At 39.6% G+C, this 20724-nt stretch overlaps 2 protein-coding genes across 5 annotated transcripts in view; one reads left to right on the forward strand and one right to left on the reverse strand.

The window, feature by feature from the left end:
* Positions 1 to 631: 631 nt before the first annotated feature.
* LOC149678097 (chromosome-associated kinesin KIF4A-like) lies at positions 632 to 15230 on the forward strand. The gene is made up of 24 exons (XM_089836108.1): positions 632 to 880; positions 987 to 1075; positions 1161 to 1412; positions 1759 to 1952; positions 2023 to 2106; positions 3142 to 3403; positions 4610 to 4720; positions 4928 to 5103; positions 5174 to 5494; positions 7656 to 7714; positions 7812 to 7941; positions 8061 to 8240; positions 8343 to 8446; positions 9049 to 9193; positions 9600 to 9896; positions 11100 to 11249; positions 11334 to 11502; positions 11566 to 11822; positions 12485 to 12613; positions 12716 to 12949; positions 13016 to 13090; positions 13177 to 13332; positions 14775 to 14851; positions 14922 to 15230. The coding sequence occupies exons 2-24, from the start codon at positions 1006 to 1008 to the stop codon at positions 15034 to 15036; spliced, it is 3747 nt and encodes a 1248-aa protein (XP_089692234.1). The 5' UTR covers positions 632 to 880; positions 987 to 1005; the 3' UTR covers positions 15037 to 15230.
* A 966-nt stretch (positions 15231 to 16196) lies between these two features.
* LOC149678098 (monocarboxylate transporter 2-like) overlaps positions 16197 to 20724 on the reverse strand; it is a 46705-nt gene continuing 42177 nt past the window's right edge. For 3 of the 4 annotated variants that reach the window (XM_089836115.1, XM_089836114.1, XM_089836113.1), the window contains 4 exons: positions 18638 to 19288; positions 18220 to 18554; positions 17200 to 17773; positions 16197 to 16435 (listed from right to left, as the gene is read on the reverse strand). In XM_089836115.1, the coding sequence (XP_089692241.1) occupies positions 16305 to 16435; positions 17200 to 17773; positions 18220 to 18554; positions 18638 to 19274 (1677 nt within the window). In that variant the 5' untranslated portion in view covers positions 19275 to 19288 and the 3' untranslated portion in view covers positions 16197 to 16304. The remainder of the gene's footprint in view (positions 16436 to 17199; positions 17774 to 18219; positions 18555 to 18637; positions 19289 to 20724) is intronic. The other variant, XM_089836116.1, reaches the window with a different exon arrangement.

Consider the following 20724-nt stretch of genomic DNA (forward strand, 5'->3'; position numbering starts at 1 on the left):
TGTCCCATAATTTTGTTAAAAACTAAGGGGGGTCACTGCTCACAGAACAGTTTTTGACCAATAAATTTACCGAAGTTTTGATAACTTGACTATGGAGAAGCGATATTATTTTTACACACTCCAGTGGACAATGTCCTATAAATTTTCCAGTCAAACAGGGGGTCACTGACTCACTGGGCACAATCACATGTCCTATAAGAAAAGTTTCTTATTTCCGGCCCTGAGTACTGTACTACCCTCTGGCAGGGCCGGAAATAAGCACAGGACACTGGACATTGTCCAATAAAATTTTAAAATGTCCAATAACTTTTTTTAAAACTAAGGGGGTCACTGGACGGTTTGACCAATAAATTTTCCGAATTTTTGATAGCTTGGCTATGGAGAAGCGACACTATTTTTGCAAACTCAGTGGACGATGTCCTATAAATTTCTCATTCAAACAGGGGGTCACTGGACACTTGTCCCATAAGAAATTTTTCTTATTTCCGGCCCTGCCCTCTGGTCTGGATTCTCTGGAACGCACCGTAGCAGACGACAGTGGAGGCCATCTCATTAGAGTTTATATACAGCCCTAACCGTAAAAAAACCGCTACGAAATAAATAAAAAACAAAAAAAAAACAAAAAGTCAATTTCAAAATTTCAGAGGGAACTTTCTTGGGAAAGTCATGTTAAATTGTTTGGTAGTTGCTTCCTGCAGTCTGAGTCTGACGCTTCTAGATCGAATATCATTTTACTAAAGCTAATTAATTAGTTAGTTTAATTTTAGAATGCTTGTATTTTAAATTAATATTCATGTAAATCATTGTTTTTAAACCGCGACGATAATTTGAAGTAATAGTATCTAAATTTTTGTACTTAACAAACACATTGTGGAACTAGGTAAGCAGTAATCTTTTATGTTCCTGTTTATATAAACTTAATTAGTTTAAATTAAAATTAATTGCTAAATTTTAAATAAATTGGGCCTTCTTGTGTGCTATTTTAGTGATAAAACAAATTAAACCATGCTTGGCACATTCAAATCAACGGCAGTAACTCCAGTTACTCGAGTCTCTCCTCGAGGCTCCAACTCTGGTATTGTTTCAATTAATTTTTAACGCGAATTTAACTTAATTATTAATTAAATCTGATTTAAAAATATGCCTTTTAATTTAAATAGAAACAACCTCTGTTGCACTGGAGGAACTTAAAGTTATTCCTGTAACGGTTGTAGTCCGTTCTCGTCCCCTGGTCCGAAGGGAAACCAACGAAGGGGCCAAAATAGTTGTACACTTTTCAAAAGCACAAAATCAGGTTTCCCTTCCTGATGTCAACAAATGCTTCACATACGATCACGTGTTCCCACCTGATTCAAAACAGGATGAAGTTTACGAGAAATGCGGGAAAAAACTGATTCAAACCATATTTAAAGGTAAGCCTTGGACTTAATTTTAAGTTAGGTTAGGCTTAAATTAGGCTTATTAATTCTGTTAAGACTTAAGTTACTTAACTTATTAATTAAATTAAATTAAAATTCTGCTGTTCTTGTTACTGTTATTTAGGCTTAGTATTTAATTAACTTAAATTAAATTAAATTAATTAGGGTTGGCTTATGTTAGGCTTAATTTTAAGTTAGGTTATGCATAAATTAGGCTTATTAATTCTGTTTTCAGAATGTTATTTAACTTGTTAATTAAATTCAATTAAACTCTGCTGTTCTTGTTACTGTTATTTAGGCTTAGTATTTAATTGAGATTAAATTAAATTAATTTAATTAGGGTACAATGCTACCATCCTGGCTTACGGTCAAACCGGTTCGGGGAAAACCTTTACAATGGGAACGGCACATTCCGACTCTGTCTGTACCGATAATCAAAAAGGAATAATTCCACGGGTCGTAGCCGATATTTTCAAACTGACCGCATTGAAGAATGAAACACATATCTGTACCATTAGAGTCTCGTTCTTAGAAGTACGTGAATGTGTTTTAATCTAATTAATTATAATTATAATTATTAATAATGTTTTTAATTCATGGACAGATTTATAATGAAAGCATTTATGATTTGTTCAATCCGTCCGGTGTCAAGGAAGTTCATATACGCGAGGATTTCACAGGAATTAAGGTGAGATCATACTATTTAATTATTTTGAAGGGAATTAATTTAAAGGTCAGGGACTTTTAAGGGAGTTTAAAAGTTGTACAAAAAGTTATGGGAATTTTAAGAATTGTAATTTATCCAAATCAGGGAAAAATTTAAATTAGTGAACCTCGTTCTAGTGGTGACATTTTATTAGGTTTACCAAGTCAGGAAATTTAGAAATGGAGTCAAAAGATCAGGAAATATTTTAGGAATGTGTACAAAGTCAGGGAATTTATAAATGGGCCTGAAAAGTGAAAATATCAGGGACTTTTAAATTTATTGAGTTTTTTTTTTTTTTTTTTTAACAAATTCAGAATTTTAAAAATAGGCCAAAAAATCAGGGAAAATTTGAATTCTGTATATTTTAAGAATGTTATCCCAGTCTGGGAATTTAAAAATGGAAGCAAAATAGTCGGGAAAATTCTGGGAAATCTTAGATTTTTTTTCCAAGTCAGGGAATTTAAAAATAGTTGGGGAAAATTCTGGGAAATCTTAGGATTTTTTTTCCAAGTCAGGGAATTTAAAAATAGTCAGGGAAAATCCTGGGAAATCTTAGGATTTTTTTTTCCAAGTCAGGGAATTTAAAAATAGTCAGGGAAAATCCTGGGAAATCTTAGGATTTTTTTTTCCAAGTCAGGGAATTTAAAAATAGTCAGGGAAAATCCTGGGAAATCTTAGGATTTTTTTTTCCAAGTCAGGGAATTTAAAAATAGTCAGGGAAAATCCTGGGAAATCTTAGGATTTTTTTTTCCAAGTCAGGGAATTTAAAAATAGTCAGGGAAAATCCTGGGAAATCTTAGGATTTTTTTTTCCAAGTCAGGGAATTTAAAAATAGTCAGGGAAAATCCTGGGAAATCTTAGGATTTTTTTTTCCAAGTCAGGGAATTTAAAAATAGTCAGGGAAAATTCTGGGAAATCTAAGAATTTTAATATTTTATCCAAGTGAATTTCTTGTTTTTACAAAGTCAGGGAATTTAATATTTACTTGTGGTTTTTTTTCCCCCTAACATTTTACAGATCAGTGGCGTGAAAGAACTTTCAGTTGAATGTGAAAAGGATGTCTTGACCCTTTTGGAACGCGGGACGGCCAATAGGAAGACAGGATCCACTAATATGAATGAATCGAGCTCTCGAAGTCACGCCATCTTCACGTTAACCATGGAACAAAGAAGTAAAGCTGATACCGACGATTGCAGCACCTCCAAGTTCCATTTGGTCGATTTAGCCGGATCTGAGAGGGCCAAGAAAACGGGAGCATCCGGAACCAGATTCAGAGAAGGTGAGAGATGGGATATCAGGGATGTTCTTGGTTTTTTTGGAAGATGTGGTTATGGTTTTGAAGCGTCATAACTCTGGTTCTATTAGAAATACGGGGATGTCCTTTGAGTATGTCGTAGTCCTATTTCAAAGCTTTCCAATGATACTAACTACTTGGGGTTACAACAATTAGGGCCCGAGTAATTACCCAAAATGTTTATAAACATCCTCTCCATAGGATTTACGCGAAACTTATTTACACGGCGTCCTGTAACTCTGGTTGTACAAGAGATACGGGAAAGTCCTTCGAGTATGTTATAGTCCTATTTCTCCTCTTTCCAACGGTTCTAAATACTTGGGGTTACAACAAATAGGGGCCGAGTAATTAAGCAAAATGCTCATAAACGTCATCTCCCCAGGATTAACACGGGCTGATTTACACGACACCTTTTAACTCTGGTTCTATAAGAGATACGGGGATGTCCTTTGAGTATGTCATAGCCTCTTTTCTCCTCTTTCTAATGATACTAAATACTTGGGGTTACAACAATCGGGGACCGAGTAATTAAGCAAAATAACAAAATATAGCGCAAATATTATTAACACGCAACTTTGGAGTGTTATAACTCTGGTTCTATACGAGATACGGTGATGTCCTTTGAGTATGTTATAGTCCTATTTCTTCTCTTTCCAATGATACTAAGTACTTGGGGTTACAACAATTAGGGCCCGAGTAATTAACCAAAATGTTCATCGTCGTCTCCATAGGATTTACGCGAAACATATTTACACGGCGCCTTGTAACTCTGGTTCTATTAGAGATACGTGGATGTCCTTTGAGTATGTTATAGATCAATTTCTCCTCTATCCAACGGTACTAAATACTTGGGGTTACAACAATTAGGGCCCGAGTAATTACCCAAAATGTTCATCATCGTCGTCTCCATATGATTAACACGAAACATATTTACATGACACCTTTTAACTCTGGTTCTATAAGAGATACGGGGATGTCCTTCGAGTATGTTATAGTCCTATTTCAAAGCTTTCCAGTGATGCCAGAAACTTGGGGTTACAACAATTAGGGCCCGAGTAATTAAGCAAAACAGCAAACAATCATTAAATTTAATGTTTGGCCCTGAAACGTATTAACTAATTTAATATTTGGTCCTAAAAGGCTAAAAGTATCATTTGTTTTAATTAAAATTTTGATTCGATGCCACAAAAGGTGTTAACATCAATAAGGGATTATTGGCACTTGGAAACGTCATCAGCGCCCTCTGTGATGGAAATTCGCACATACCCTATCGAGACTCGAAACTAACCAGACTTCTACAAGGTATTTAAATTAATTTAATAATTAATTAATACATCTTTATCCTACTAAAATTCATAAAATAAACAACAACAAATCATATGAATGCCATAATAATTTAATCCCCATTTAAATTAATCTCAATTAAGTCCTACTGAAAATAAACAACGCTAAATTTGAATGAAATAATTTAATTTAATCTCTATTTAAATTAATTTAATCTTAATTAAGATTCGCTGGGAGGTAATAGTTACACGGTAATGGTCGCTTGCGTCAGTCCTGCCGACAGTAATTTGGAAGAGACGTTAAACACGCTCCGATACGCTGATAGAGCCAGAAAGATCAAAAACAAACCGATTGTTAATAAAGATCCCAGAATCCTTGAAATTGAGGAACTTAAAAAACAGGTCGGAACCAATTTCCGGTTTGTTCATTTATAACTGGGAGTTGAGTTAACTTTGGGTGGGTGTTCTTCAGATCACGACATTGCAAATCGAATGGTCAAGGCATCGTGCCAAATGTCCCTTGAAAGACGAGCCCGTTAAAGTCAAAGATGGAGGAGATGAAGGAGAGGAGGGTTCCTCCGATGATTTGGACGTCTCCATCGCCTACGATACTCTGAGCGTTCCTCCCACTTGCGATTCTTACGATGGCAATTCGCCCGCCTCCCGACACGACGCCACCAACAGTCGCCTCAAGAAGCAACTCGATAAACTCGAGGAAGAGAAGAGGAAGGTCGAAGAGGAGTTGCAACGTTCCATGAACCAAATTGCCGGATTCTGTGGCAGAATGATATGCGTGAGTATTATCTTTCTATTGATTATATCAGGGCCGGATTTTGGGGGGGGGGGGCAAGGGGACACTGGCTCCCGGGGGTTAGGCTTGTTGGGGGCGCATAGAGTTTAACTATTCCCCTCGGCAACATTTGCTGTTCTTTTTTTTTTCGGCTTAAGGGGGCGCGTATTATCTCGGCCCCCCCGGGTACAAAATTGCTTAATCCAGCCCTGGATTATATCCTTTGCACAGACTAGAGTTATTATCGGTTTTTCGCGCTGTTATTGGCAGTTACTATCGGTTTTTCGCGCCCCGTTATTGGCAGTTATTATCGTTTTTTCCCGACGTTATTCGCAGTTATTATCGTTTTTTCCCGCCGTTATTCGCAGTTATTATCGTTTTTTCCCGCCGTTATTCGCAGTTATTATCGTTTTTTCCCGCCGTTATTCGCAGTTATTATCGGTTTTTCCCGCCGTTGTTGGCAGTTATTATCGGTTTTTCGCCCCGTTATTGGCAGTTACTATCGGTTTTTCGCGCCCCGTTATTGGCAGTTACTATCGGTTTTTCGCGCCCCGTTATTGGCAGTTACTATCGGTTTTTCGCGCCCCGTTATTGGCAGTTGTTATCGGTTTTTCGCGCCCCGTTATTGGCAGTTACTATCGTTTTTTCCCGACGTTATTCGCAGTTATTATCGTTTTTTCCCGACGTTATTCGCAGTTATTATCGTTTTTTCCCGCCGTTATTCGCAGTTATTATCGTTTTTTCCCGCCGTTATTCGCAGTTATTATCGTTTTTTCCCGCCGTTATTCGCAGTTATTATCGGTTTTTCGCCCCGTTATTGGCAGTTACTATCGGTTTTTCGCGCCCCGTTATTGGCAGTTGTTATCGGTTTTTCGCGCCCCGTTATTGGCAGTTACTATCGTTTTTTCCCGACGTTATTCGCAGTTATTATCGTTTTTTCCCGACGTTATTCGCAGTTATTATCGTTTTTTCCCGCCGTTATTCGCAGTTATTATCGTTTTTTCCCGCCGTTATTCGCAGTTATTATCGGTTTTTCCCGCCGTTGTTGGCAGTTATTATCGGTTTTTCGCCCCGTTATTGGCAGTTACTATCGGTTTTTCGCGCCCCGTTATTGGCAGTTACTATCGGTTTTTCGCGCCCCGTTATTGGCAGTTACTATCGGTTTTTCGCGCCCCGTTATTGGCAGTTACTATCGGTTTTTCGCGCCCCGTTATTGGCAGTTACTATCGGTTTTTCGCGCCCCGTTATTGGCAGTTGTTATCGGTTTTTCGCGCCCCGTTATTGGCAGTTGTTATCGGTTTTTCGCGCCCCGTTATTGGCAGTTGTTATCGGTTTTTCGCGCCCCGTTATTGGCAGTTGTTATCGGTTTTTCGCGCCCCGTTATTGGCAGTTGTTATCGGTTTTTCGCGCCCCGTTATTGGCAGTTATTATCGTTTTTCGCGCCCCGTTATTGGCAGTTATTATCGTTTTTCGCGCCCCGTTATTGGCAGTTATTATCGTTTTTCGCGCCCCGTTATTGGCAGTTATTATCGTTTTTCGCGCCCCGTTATTGGCAGTTATTATCGTTTTTCGCGCCCCGTTATTGGCAGTTATTATCGTTTTTCGCGCCCCGTTATTGGCAGTTGTTATCGGTTTTTCGCGCCCCGTTATTGGCAGTTGTTATCGGTTTTTCGCGCCCCGTTATTGGCAGTTATTATCGTTTTTCGCGCCCCGTTATTGGCAGTTATTATCGTTTTTCGCGCCCCGTTATTGGCAGTTATTATCGTTTTTCGCGCCCCGTTATTGGCAGTTATTATCGTTTTTCGCGCCCCGTTATTGGCAGTTGTTATCGTTTTTCGCGCCCCGTTATTGGCAGTTGTTATCGGTTTTTCGCGCCCCGTTATTGGCAGTTGTTATCGGTTTTTCGCGCCCCGTTATTGGCAGTTATTATCGTTTTTCGCGCCCCGTTATTGGCAGTTATTATCGTTTTTCGCGCCCCGTTATTGGCAGTTATTATCGTTTTTCGCGCCCCGTTATTGGCAGTTATTATCGTTTTTCGCGCCCCGTTATTGGCAGTTATTATCGTTTTTCGCGCCCCGTTATTGGCAGTTATTATCGGTTTTTCGCGCAATAACAATATATTTTTATTATTTAATAACATTAAGTGTCGTAATTTCGCAAACAGGCTGAAAATACTCGAGACAACATGAGACGGCAATTCAAAGAATTCGCCAAACATTACGAGTTAGTTTGAATTCTTTTTTATTGTTATTTGCGTCTCCATATCTCATTCGCTTTGAATGTAGAGATTGAAATTTGTTATTCGATGCAATTTCTACAGAGAAACGATCAAAGAAGTGGGCGGGGTTAACGAGGACGCCGTTAAAGCCATCAAGATGAAATTGGCCCCCATTATAGACGAAACTCTCAACATTGTTAATGAACGGACTCCAAACCCTAAACGCAACCCCGTGAGTATTAGTACCACCACCTCTTGTTGACCTTTCTCGAGGAGCGGGGTCAAGTTAATTGCCGTCTTATTCCCCCGAAACGTTAATTAATCATTTGGATTATTTTAATTAATTTTAAGAGCGAGTTAGTTTTGGCAAGCAGCGGTGATCAGGAAAGCGACATGAAGCGACTGGAAGCGACCGTTGCCATCAGCAAAGAATTGCAGTCCGTCGAAGATAACATCGAGAAGAAGCAAATGTTGCTGTTGCATTACCAAAATAGCAATGACCAACGGGAAGAGAAAACAGAAGAAGAAAATGTAAGTTAAACTAAACTGACTCCGAAGAAGGTGGCCCAGTTGTCCTATAAAATCCTATATTTTACCCACCCGGCAATAAAAACAATAATACTGGTGTTGCAGGCGCGCGTTGAGCAATTGCAATCTGAGATCAATAGGTTAGAGAAGGAGCGACTCGTGGAAATATCCATTGAAGTGCCATCCACAACCAAGAACGCTGCCGCCAAGTGAGTTGCGTTTTTTGTTATTTATGTATGTATGTTTGGGGGGTTTGTTATTTGAGATGGGTTGCTATGAATTTTATAATTTTATCACCGCAATTGGGGGTTTTCTTATTATTTATTGTGAATTAATCGCCCAACTTATATACCCTAAATTTGGAAACATTGTTAGAGGCATACGCTAGAATTCAAACTTCAACAATAGCCATGTTTAAAATAATTTTAAGAATAAAGTTTCTTAAAACGATTTAACTAGGATTAAAGTAAAATACTGCCGATTAAAATCATTAATTTCAATTAAATTTACTTAATTTAAGAAAAACCTCTTAATTTCGTTTCTAAGATTGCTAATGAGGCATATGCTAGAATTAAAAGATCAACAATAGCTATATTTAAAATGATTTTAAGATTAAAGTTTCTTAAAACGATTCAATTAGAGATAAGGTAAATTACTGCCGATTAAAATCATTAATTTAAATTAAATTTACTTAATTATTTAAGAAAAACCAATTAATTTCGTCTCGACTCGTAGGAGAGGTTATTCATTTTGGTTTCCCCAACTTGTTTTAATTAAACTTAATTCGTTACGAAACACTATTTATTTCAAGGATGAGCGAGGAGCGTCGGAAAAAGATCAAAGCGTTAGAAAGTGAGATGACCGTCTTAAAGAAGGAAATGGCGGAGAAGACTCGGTTATTGTCCATGAAGAGAGAACAGGAACGAAGGATGAAGGAATTGGAGAAAGAAATCAAGGTAAGTCATACCTTCCTTCGTTATTTATTTAATTTCAAATCTAATTTAAAAAGGTAGGCGTTTAATAAGACAGGTTCCGTTAAAAATAACTTAACTTTTGCGTATTGAGTAATTAATTAACATGTTTAATGGCGTCTTTACGATGTCCCTCTTAACAATTAACGTAACTTTAGGCCTAAATATTAACAAGGGAGATTAAAATTAATGAAAATTAGAAAAACCACGGAGCAATTTAAATCTGGATAGAGCTAGACCTATCTCTTTTGTGACGTCAGTGTCCGGGTAAAACGTCATGGGCTTATACCTTTTTCTCTGCAATGGGCATGGATGACGTCATATTAAATCTTCTGAGATAGCTTAAAATTGTCTCTGAGGCCTTGGTCGTCGTTCAATTGTCCTTTTGTAGGAGCTTAAGAGCACTCGAGTATCTTTAATGCGTAAAATGCAAGAAGAGTCGAAACGAATCGCGGAACTTCAACGCAAAGTGAAAACTCAGGATGTTCGATTTCAAAACGAGCAACATAAGAATAAAATGCTGGTGAATAAGAATAAAGAGGAAATGGCTCAAGTCATGAGGAAACTCAAAGCCGCGCAATCGGCCAAACAGAAACTAGAAATGTCCCTGGCTAAGCAAACTGCGCTCGCTAAAGATCGCGCCACCTTCCGAGGAAAATCACAAGCCAACCTGAGTGAACGCGTCAAGGTAGGAACGTATTTTCGTTTCGTTTCTTGCTAAGAATTAATCTCGGTTTAGATAAAAAAAACGGGGTTCTGTGGGAGTCCTGATTACATTAGTTTTGAGTGCAACTTCGGGTAGTAGAAAAATGGACTCGGCCAGTCCCGATACTTTTACAGGGTTCATACAAACCTGGAAAACAGGGAAAACCTGGAAAAATCAGGGAAATAAATAGTTGACAAAAAACTCAGGGAAATTTAGAATTTTTAGGAAAAATCAGGGAAATTTGCGTCAATCGGGGGCCGAGTAATTAAGCAAATTGTTCATGAACATACCCTCCATTTGACCCAACTTTGGAGGCTCATAACTCTTGTTCTACTAGAGATACGGGGATGTCCTTCGAGTATGTTATAGTCTCATTTGTCCCCCATCCAACCATACTAAAAACGTAGGGTTGCGACAAACAGGGGCCGAGTAATTAAGCAAATTGTTCATGAACATACCCTCCATAGGAATAGCATTAGACCCAACTTTGGAGGCTCATAACTCTGGTTCTACTAGAGATACGGGGATGTCCTTCGAGTATGTTATAGTCTCATTTGTCCCCCATCCAACCATACTAAAAACGTAGGGTTGCGACAAACAGGGGCCGAGTAATTAAGCAAATTGTTCATGAACATACCCTCCATAGGAATAGCATTAGACCCAACTTTGGAGGCTCGTAACTCTGGTTCTACTAGAGATACGGGGATGTCCTTCGAGTATGTTATAGTCTTATTTGTCCCCCATCCAACCATACTAAAAACGTAGGGTTGCGACAAACAGGGGCCGAGTAATTAGGCAAATTGTTCATGAACATACCCTCCATAGGAATAGCATTAGACCCAACTTTGGAGGCTCATAACTCTGTTTCTATTAGAGGTACGGGGATGCCCTTTGATTATTTGCCCCCCCCCTCCCATCCTTCGTTAACATTTGCTCCGTTGGATACTCCATATACGGGAAAAACCTGGAAAATTCATGGAAGTATATGGGGAAAAACCTGGAAATCTCAGGGAAATTTGTTTTCCAAAAGTTGTATGAACCCTGCTTTTATTTTTCAGTTCAACTTAAGAGTAGTAGAAAAATGGACTCGGCCAGTCCCGATACTTTTAGTTTCAAGTCCAACTTTCGAGTAGTAGAAAACTGGACTCGCAGAGCCGTTAGTCCTAAGTAAAGTTATATATCTAGGACTGGTTGAACCAAGAGATCGACGTAGAAGTCAACCGAGTTGAAGCCAGAAAGCATATCGAAGTTCTTAAAGAAAACCGAGCTGAATTGGCCAAAGAACTCGAAAACTTGCAAGAACAATTAGAAGACTTGTCTCAATCGCCTTCAAAGGTACTTAACTAATTAACCCGGAGCAATTAACCAAGTTAATTTTAGCATCAATGAATATCTAATGATGTCACTGGGGGGGGTTAGAAACGCATCTCGGGTAACACCACCTTCAACTTGGACGAAGTTGATTCCTCGGATACGTTGAAAAAAAGGTTGGAAATCGAACAAGACATTTCACGAATTAAACAAAGTATGGAGGAATTCACGTCGAGCATACAAGCCATTCATCACGATATGCTGACTGGATCAGACGGTAAGGACACGCATGTGCGCGCATATCTGCGCATTAAACTAGATTAATTCATCTGTTGTTTAGATTTGACATTAAACGAGAAGAGTCGATGGAACGAGTTGAGCAAAGTGGCCGAATTCAAATGCGCTTTGTCTTATTTATTCGAGATGCTGTTGCAACAAATCTCCAAGAATAATGACGTCACTCGGGATTATCACGAAGCTCGATCGAGTCTCGAACAAATAAGGAAAGAACTCCGCGATTGCGATCGAGAGATGAAGAAAGCCGCTCAAGAGTCGCGAGAAACCATCAAGAAGTTGACGGATGATTACAATGTTCAGGTAAGTTAGTTGGTTAGTCGGGAATTGACGAGCCAAGGCTTAAGATAAGTTAGTTGGTTAGTTGGGAATTGACGAGCCAAGGCTTAAGATAAGTTAGTTGGTTAGTTGGGAATTGACGAGCCGAGGCTTAAGATAAGTAAGTTGGTTAGGGAGTTGACGAGCAGAGGCTTAAGATAAGTTAGTTGGTTAGGGAGTTGATGAGCCAAGGCTTAAGATAATTTAGTTGGTAGTAGGGAGTTGATGAGCCAAGGCTTAAGATAATTTAGTTGGTAGTAGGGAGTTGATGAGCCAAGGCTTAAGATAAGTTAGTTGGTAGTAGGGAGTTGACGAGCCAAGGCTTAAGATGAGTTAGTTGGTTAGTTGGGAATTGACGAGCCGAGGCTTAAGATAAGTTAGTTGGGAATTGACGAGCCGAGGCTTAAGATAAGTTAGTTGGTTAGTTGGGAATTGACGAGCCGAGGCTTAAGATAAGTTAGTTGGGAATTGACGAGCCGAGGCTTAAGATAAGTTAGTTGGTTAGTTGGGAATTGACGAGCCGAGGCTTAAGATAAGTTAGTTGGTTAGTTGGGAATTGACGAGCCGAGGCTTAAGATAAGTTAGTTGGTTAGTTGGGAATTGACGAGCCGAGGCTTAAGATAAGGGTTTTTGGTTCGCGTCTTTAGATGATGTACCTCTTGGACCAAGTAAGCGGTGTCAAGAAATCCAGTGATAGCTTGGGTGAGTGCGATCTCATCTCGAAGTTGACGCAGAATTTGAAAGAGAAGGCGAACGAAGTTGACCAATTGCAGGCGGTAAGTGGCCCTTGGACATGATGTTCTCAGCGACACCCTAAAAGGGGGGGAGGGGGTTTATGGATCTTGACTTTGCACACGTTGTTTTTTCGTTACGCGCAGGAGTTGGTTCTCGCCAAAAATAAGCAGTCCGAAGACGTTGTGCCGCAGACTCCGTCTCCACAACCGGTCAAGAACAAAAAGGGTCGCCAGAGGAAAGTTACTGATTTGGACGAGTCGTACGAACATTTGGATATTGATACTGAAGAGGATGACGATGATGATGATTTTGAAAGTGATCCATTGTGGGAAAAAACGCCTGCGCAAAACAGGAGAACACGCAGAAGGACCCACATGGTATGCGCATTTTGTAATTAATTTTAATAGTTAATTAAGGTTAGTAAGGCTATTTTTTATATTTAGGGAAATAAACAAAATTCAAATAAGGAAAATACGTCCAATAATTCGGAGGAAGGAGCCGCTCAAAAGAATCTGAAAGTGCGTTTGACCATTGTGGACATTTTTACGCGTAATTTAAGTGGCATTTTTAATTTATTTTATGTTTTTATTTTATTTGCGCTTAGCGTTCGACTTCAGGCACTTTCTGTTCGTGCAAGGGCAATTGCATCACTAAGCATTGCGGTTGTCGGAAAAATAACAGGTTTTGCTTAGGTAATTGCAAGTGCGGCGTTGACTGTCTCAATAAAAACAACGTCAGTGATGACGATGACTCCAAATCGGTATGTCTAATTTACAATTATTTTTAATTTCTGGACCTAATTAACTCTAATTGGAGGCTTAATTCGGGGACTTAATTAACTCTAATTGGAGGCTTAATTCGGGGACGTAATTAACTCTAATTGGAGGCTTAATTCGGGGACATAATTAACTCTAATTAAGAGGCTTAATTCGGGGACTTAATTAATTCTGAGGCTTAATTCGGGGACCTAATTAACTCTAATTGGAGGCTTAATTCGGGGACATGATTAACTCTAATTGGAGGCTTAATTCGGGGACGTAATTAACTCTAATTAAGAGGCTTAATTCGGGGACGTCATTAACTCTAATTAAGAGGCTTAATTCGGGGACGTCATTAACTCTAATTAAGAGGCTTAATTCGGGGACGTCATTAACTCTAATTAAGAGGCTTAATTCGGGGACGTCATTAACTCTAATTAAGAGGCTTAATTCGGGGACCTAATTAACTCTAATTGGAGGCTTAATTCGGGGACCTAATTAACTCTAATTGGAGGCTTAATTCGGGGACCTAATTAACTCTAATTGGAGGCTTAATTCGGGGACATGATTAACTCTAATTGGAGGCTTAATTCGGGGACTTAATTAACTCTAATTGGAGGCTTAATTCGGGGACTTAATTAACTCTAATTGGAGGCTTAATTCGGGGACGTAATTAACTCTAATTGGAGGCTTAATTCGGGGACGTAATTAACTCTAATTGGAGGCTTAATTCGGGGACATAATTAACTCTAATTAAGAGGCTTAATTCGGGGACTTAATTAATTCTGAGGCTTAATTCGGGGACCTAATTAACTCTAATTGGAGGCTTAATTCGGGGACATGATTAACTCTAATTGGAGGCTTAATTCGGGGACGTCATTAACTCTAATTAAGAGGCTTAATTCGGGGACGTCATTAACTCTAATTAAGAGGCTTAATTCGGGGACGTCATTAACTCTAATTAAGAGGCTTAATTCGGGGACGTCATTAACTCTAATTAAGAGGCTTAATTCGGGGACGTCATTAACTCTAATTAAGAGGCTTAATTCGGGGACGTCATTAACTCTAATTAAGAGGCTTAATTCGGGGACGTCATTAACTCTAATTAAGAGGCTTAATTCGGGGACGTCATTAACTCTAATTAAGAGGCTTAATTCGGGGACGTCATTAACTCTAATTAAGAGGCTTAATTCGGGGACGTCATTAACTCTAATTAAGAGGCTTAATTCGGGGACGTCATTAACTCTAATTAAGAGGCTTAATTCGGGGACGTCATTAACTCTAATTAAGAGGCTTAATTCGGGGACGTCATTAACTCTAATTAAGAGGCTTAATTCGGGGACATAATTGGGATTTTAATTAACGTAGTTCAGCTGAATATTGGCCTTAATTGAGAGTTTAATTCAACCTAAGTTAATAAATGGTTTTAACCTTTTAATTGAAGTCCGACGGGGTCGAAAACACGACGTTCATGAAACCCAATTGTAACGAAACTATTCTCCATGAGACAAATCGAAAAAGGTAAGGTTGATCAAAGAAAAACATCAAATTTGGTTGTTGAATGTTGAAATCATCCGTTTGATTGGTGTAGAAGTCCGCGTCATCTTAGCATTCCTATTGGACGAACACCTACGCCTATTCCGGTCCTAGACATCACGAGGACGAAAAAGGACAATAGTTTCTTTGCCCCGATTGGTCCCCGATAAATCTTTCCTTTCCCTTCTAAAATATTAATATTATACTTCTGAGTTGGTTTTGTTACTTTTATTCCATGAACAATTTAACATTTTATTTTTTGTCATTTAGTTTCACATGTGCATTTTCATGTTTTTGTATTTTAATTGAGTGCTATTACCAAAATGAAAGGATTTCTAATAAAATATTTTAATACTTTTGCAAATATCCTCTCTTTATTTCAAATGAGTTCGTGTCGCGTATTAACAAAGGGTTGCTACATGGAAAGGTCAAGGGGCTGATAAAATAGGCTTATAAAGGTCAGGGTTTTTTATTTTAGTGGGGAGGAATTCTTGGGTTGTTAGTTAAAGGGGCGATCTTAATCATAGAGCTTACTGCTTAGCGTAGTCTGTGGGGTTTGTATGAAAGGAGAGGGGTCGGACAGACCCTTTAAATTGCGCTGTTTTTAGAGTATTTCTGATGAAAGAATGAATTGGTTTTCCAACAAACTGGAAATAATTAAGTTTTAAATTCCCCAATGAAGAATAACTGAGGGGAATTAATTGCGATTCGTCGCAGACCTGTTTGGTATCCAAGACAAGACAGTGAACGTTCATATATTGTTTTTTTAACCCCAACTCCCCATTTTTATGCTACAATCGCAACAGCACTGATCAAAGCCCCCCCCTCTCAAAGATCGTATGCGTCGCGTGTCCTTGGCAGGGATCGTTCGGGTCACGTGTCCTTGGCGGGGATCGTGTGCGTCACTTGTCTTTGACTAGGATCGTGTGCGTCACTTGTCCTTGACTAGGATCGTGTGCGTCACTTGTCCTTGACTAGGATCGTGTGCGTCACTTGTCCTTGACTAGAATCGTGTGCGTCACTTGTCCTTGACTAGAATCGTGTGCGTCACTTGTCCTTGACTAGAATCGTGTGCGTCACTTGTCCTTGACTAGAATCGTGTGCGTCACTTGTCCTTGACTAGGATCGTGTGCGTCACTTGTCCTTGGCGGGGATCGTTCGGGTCGCGTGTCCTTGGAGGGGATCGTTCCGGTCACGTGTCCTTGACGTAATTTCTCTCCCCCCCCCCGACGTATAGTGTAGTGTTCGACTACCTTGTTGTCCTGTGTGTTCTTCACAACAAAGAAATAAATTAATAAGGACTTTCGTGAACTGGTACACTGAAACCATATTACTTCATGATAAAAATTTATTAATCTTTTAATTAAAATACACTTGAATTATGAGGTAATCTTATTGGGATCTAAAATGAGTCTGACTGAAACTTTGAATCTCAGATTTAAGTTTTTGAATTTTTTGTTCGAGTTGCGCAGAAATGCGAAGCCATGTGCGATAGCGACGCGAACAACAGGAATGAACCAAAAATGAAATAAATATATTTGTAGTCTTTCATCTCGTCCCGGAATTTACCTGAAATGATTTAAAATCGCCTGATTAGATCAAATACTATTGCTATAGCCAGAAGGTCTGAAGGCGTGGCATGTCTTCTTGGTAAAGCATATTTGGTAGTAATAGACCCTTTCGATGTAAGAAAAGGGGTAGCAAACCCACAGTATAGGGACATACTAGGGATGGATCCCAAGCCATCTATGCGTACTCTCTCACCGCGGGGGAGCTATAAATCTGGATGGAAGGCATAGTTTTACCCCAGTGTCTTTCCCTCCTAGTTCATGTAATAGCAACCCACAAAGTCAACAGAGTGACGAAGTTATTTATGCTTGAAAGAGAGAGGGATGGAGTGGTAACACTCATTCTTATAACGTTGCCTTCGTCTCCCAGGGGCGTGCCAACATGAGCCAAAATTTTCTATTGGAGCGGGGGCAAAATGGCTGCCTAATGTTAAAGTGCCATAGAGTTGAAAATTTGAGCGGGGGCCTTCGCCCCCGCTGCCCCCCGTAGTTGGCACGCCCTTGTCGTACCCCTACCTCCTGCACCGTAGTTCTCCCACCATCCTCAGCGTGTAGGTATTGCCGTATAGTACGAAATCGTAAAGGATGCCCTCTCTGTCTTAAAAATAGAAGCTAGTTCGCATAGATGTACAATGGCGCTACGCGGCAGCACTTAACAATCGCGAGATTCATTGAGAGGTTACGGTGCCTCAGGTCGCCCGTCATCATTTCCAATCCATCTCAGCTCATTTTTCCCTGATTTATGAAATCACCTTATTTACCTACCTATTAGTTCTGGCAAAAAGAAAACCAAGGCACCGGTGACGCAAGAAGCGATACCATACGTTAACGCCGTCGTGTTCACACCTAACAACGGAAACAATGGAATACGCGAAACTTGACTGGCACCGAAACACATTCCGATGAAGAAGACAATTGTGACGAAAACGTTCCCTGTCGCGAATGTCAATAAGCCGTACAATATCGCGGATGAACACATAACGATACCAACGATCAATTCGTTACCAACTACTCCTTTATCGACTATATACGCCGTTGGTAGTTTGCCGCATAATTCACCTACACCGTGAACTACCAGCATGACCGAGGCCGTCCTTTGCGGTAATTTAACGTCTAAACCGTAATCTACCAGCGTAGTGTTACACAAAAAGTAACCGCTAAGTCCAACTACTTCGCTAAATACGATGATATACATGCGAACGTTTTTAGATAAACGAAATAATGTTTTGAAAAAGCCTTCGTTCTCCGGATTGACGCTTGTGGCGCTGTCGTAGACTGTCGCCGTTTGACCGTCTTGGTAGCCAATGAACGGGATTTCGTTGTGGTTTGAAGATCTTATCTGTAAAGGGTAAAATTGTATTTACACCAATTAGGGGACAAATCATTTCTTGGGATATGTTTCAACATATCCAAGTTGGGGTTCGGCTGCTTGAAAGTATCCAATTACATTTCAAAGTTGGGGTCGACTTGAAAGTATTCAATGTAGATCTATAAAATGGGAGGAGCTTCGCGTAAAATAGTTCTATCGACGTCACAATTTTTCTAGTATCTCAGCGTCCAATCACCGACTAGCATTATCTGCCTTTGCATTTGAAAATTTCTGCTTTGTACGTAGATGACTCCAGTTAAACAAGGTCCAATGGGGTGATAGGTCACGTCAATCACATGTGACGTCATTTTCAACAGTTAAATAAGGTCCAAACGGCTACTTTCAGTTATAGATCCCACCTTGGACTAAGATTAGTCCAAGATCCCACTAAATAACTTTGGTTAAATTTGACTTACTGTATCTTCAACGTTCTCTAGCGACAATTCATGCATGACCTCCTCTGATTTGCTATCTTCGGGTACCAAACTTTGCACGATCTCTTTAGTGACATAATCACCGCGTGACCTTATGAGCTTGACTAGAAGAAACGACTGCATTATCATAGCAGCGTGAATTAGCCAGGAACCCTTTAAACCGTAGACGTCATAAGTGTGATCGACTATGAAAGGTAGCATGACTCCTGACAGCGAATAACCGAGGAAAACCAGCATCAGGGCCTTTGCTCGGTGACGGTCGAAATGGGTGCTGACCACTTGCAGGAGAATTGGGGGAACTACGCCCATTCCCGCACCTATTGAAGTTATATTGTTAGTTAGCACTCTACAAACCACGAAGACAAGAAAGTAATTTCGAAGGAACGTTGAAATATTGTACCTCTGATGCCCATACAAATGCAAGTCCATGTGAATTCCGATTCGAGTGGACTCAAGAATTGCAGGAAGGCTCCGATGAACTCGATGAGGATAGTGAGAAACAAGGCTTTTCTAGCTGTGTATCTCTGAAGAACAGGTCCGGATATTAGTCCTTGAAGAAAGGAATTGTAAAGACAAACAACGGAGCAAACAGGTGACGAAAAACAATTAGTTTCTAGGGCTACAACAACAACTAAAAGAAAAGTTGGCGAAGGCCATTTTTTCTCTCTGCCGAACGGTTGTCTGACAGACGTAGCAGATGGGAATCCATAATAGTTATTCATATCGATATGGTACGCCTTTATCGCCGCTTTTATCGCCACAATTCTAGTAGACAACTCGACGCCGTAACGCTTATCGGTCAAATGAATCTGCTTACCCGTAAACTGTCCAACAGTTAACATGGCATTCAATGGAATGGCCGCCTCTTCTCTGGAAACACCGTACGAATTATGGATGGCCACGAAGACATTGCCTAATCCGCTGACGTAGGACGTGGTCAGTATGAGAACCAACAGACAAAGGGTGGTCATGTACCAGGAGAACGGAGAATCCTTCCTCGTGCGGGAACGGAAAAAGTAATTCAGTTTGCAAGCCATCGTGAAACTCAAGTCTGGAAGAAAATTTAAAACCAAAATTTTTCCGATGGGAAAAGGTTTTTACTTTTTAGGGGTTTTGAAAGTGATTAGATAGTGATGACATAAGTTTATTTATGTAAGATTGACTGTCGTAAGTTTGTTTATGTTACATTGAACTTACTACGGACTACTATCTAAAGCAAACGCTTATAACAGAAAGTAATAAGGCATTGGAGTGATTAGAAAGCAAATGTTGGCTCCAGTGACGGCCCAGAAAGTCCTTCCAACATCCTTAGTGGCGTTTAGGTAGGGTTGTACGGTACAAAAACGTATAGGCCGCCACCTCTGTCTTAAAAATAGAAGCTAGTTCCCATTCAAATACGATGGCGGTAGGCGGCAGCACTTAACTATCGCCTACTGAAGGGTAGGGGCGTGCGCGAGGTACACTGGGAGAGTTACGGCGCATGCCGCAGATCGCCTATCATCATTTTCACTCCATCTTACCTCTTTTCTCACAAGTTTGAAAAAAAGAAGAGTACTTGGACTTGAGCGGGTTAGTCAGTTCACACTTACGCTACATAGACTTATGATTTTGCTTATGTAATCATATATCAAGTTGTAGAATGACGATCTCCATTTTATTCCCTTTTTTTTTTTTTAATTATTTACGGTTTTTCTAATCTTAGACCTAGATTTTATATTTCAGGCTTAACTGGTTTTAGTGGTTTATATCGAAGCCACAAGGTTATATTTAGCTGAAGTTTATGGCATCTCAAAGTACGTTAATTACATTGTAAACTTGCATATCATCAATAAGGATTAATCAGTAACGAGTTTTTGATATCGTACTTACTGGTATTATGTTATTTAATATAATCTAAAAATTAGGAGTTCCTTGAAAATTTACAATTCAAAATGCTACGGTTATTGCTAACACGTGCGCTACTGTTTGGTACTGTTAACCCATAACTTGAGAGAAATACGTTGGGTTTACTCTGCTGTAAACTTGAAAATGGAGATACCATGTACCGTGATGACATGTACCGTTTTCCCATATGTTGTTTGTAAACGCCTATAGTTTATTTACGTCTATATTGCAATTTCAATATCTCAGTGACGTTCTGATTATAAATCTGTTATGACAAGGAATAGCGTGCATGTTGTGGGAAGCCGAGAGTAATCTAGTGTACCAAACCGAAGTAATTCATTCATGACTGATTATATAGTTGATGACATCTCTGGTAATAACTATACTTAGACCAAGTTGAGGTGTAACAGTTCTGAGGCTCAAGGTTTATATCTGACACTTTGAGGTAGCAGATATTGTGGAAAGAACAAAACTTCAACTACAATTGAGTTTCATATCTCGCGCTGAATTTCTTTCGACGCGATTGGTCGGAGGTGCAAATTTCAAATTATCCATGGAATCTCAAACTAGTTCGAATTTTAAATTCATTCTGAGGTATTTTCT

Source organism: Phalangium opilio, unplaced genomic scaffold (assembly GCF_054372755.1).
Source record: "Phalangium opilio isolate 3A_F unplaced genomic scaffold, DU_Popi_V2 ptg000042l_1, whole genome shotgun sequence".
NCBI classification, from domain to species: Eukaryota; Metazoa; Arthropoda; class Arachnida; order Opiliones; family Phalangiidae; genus Phalangium; species Phalangium opilio.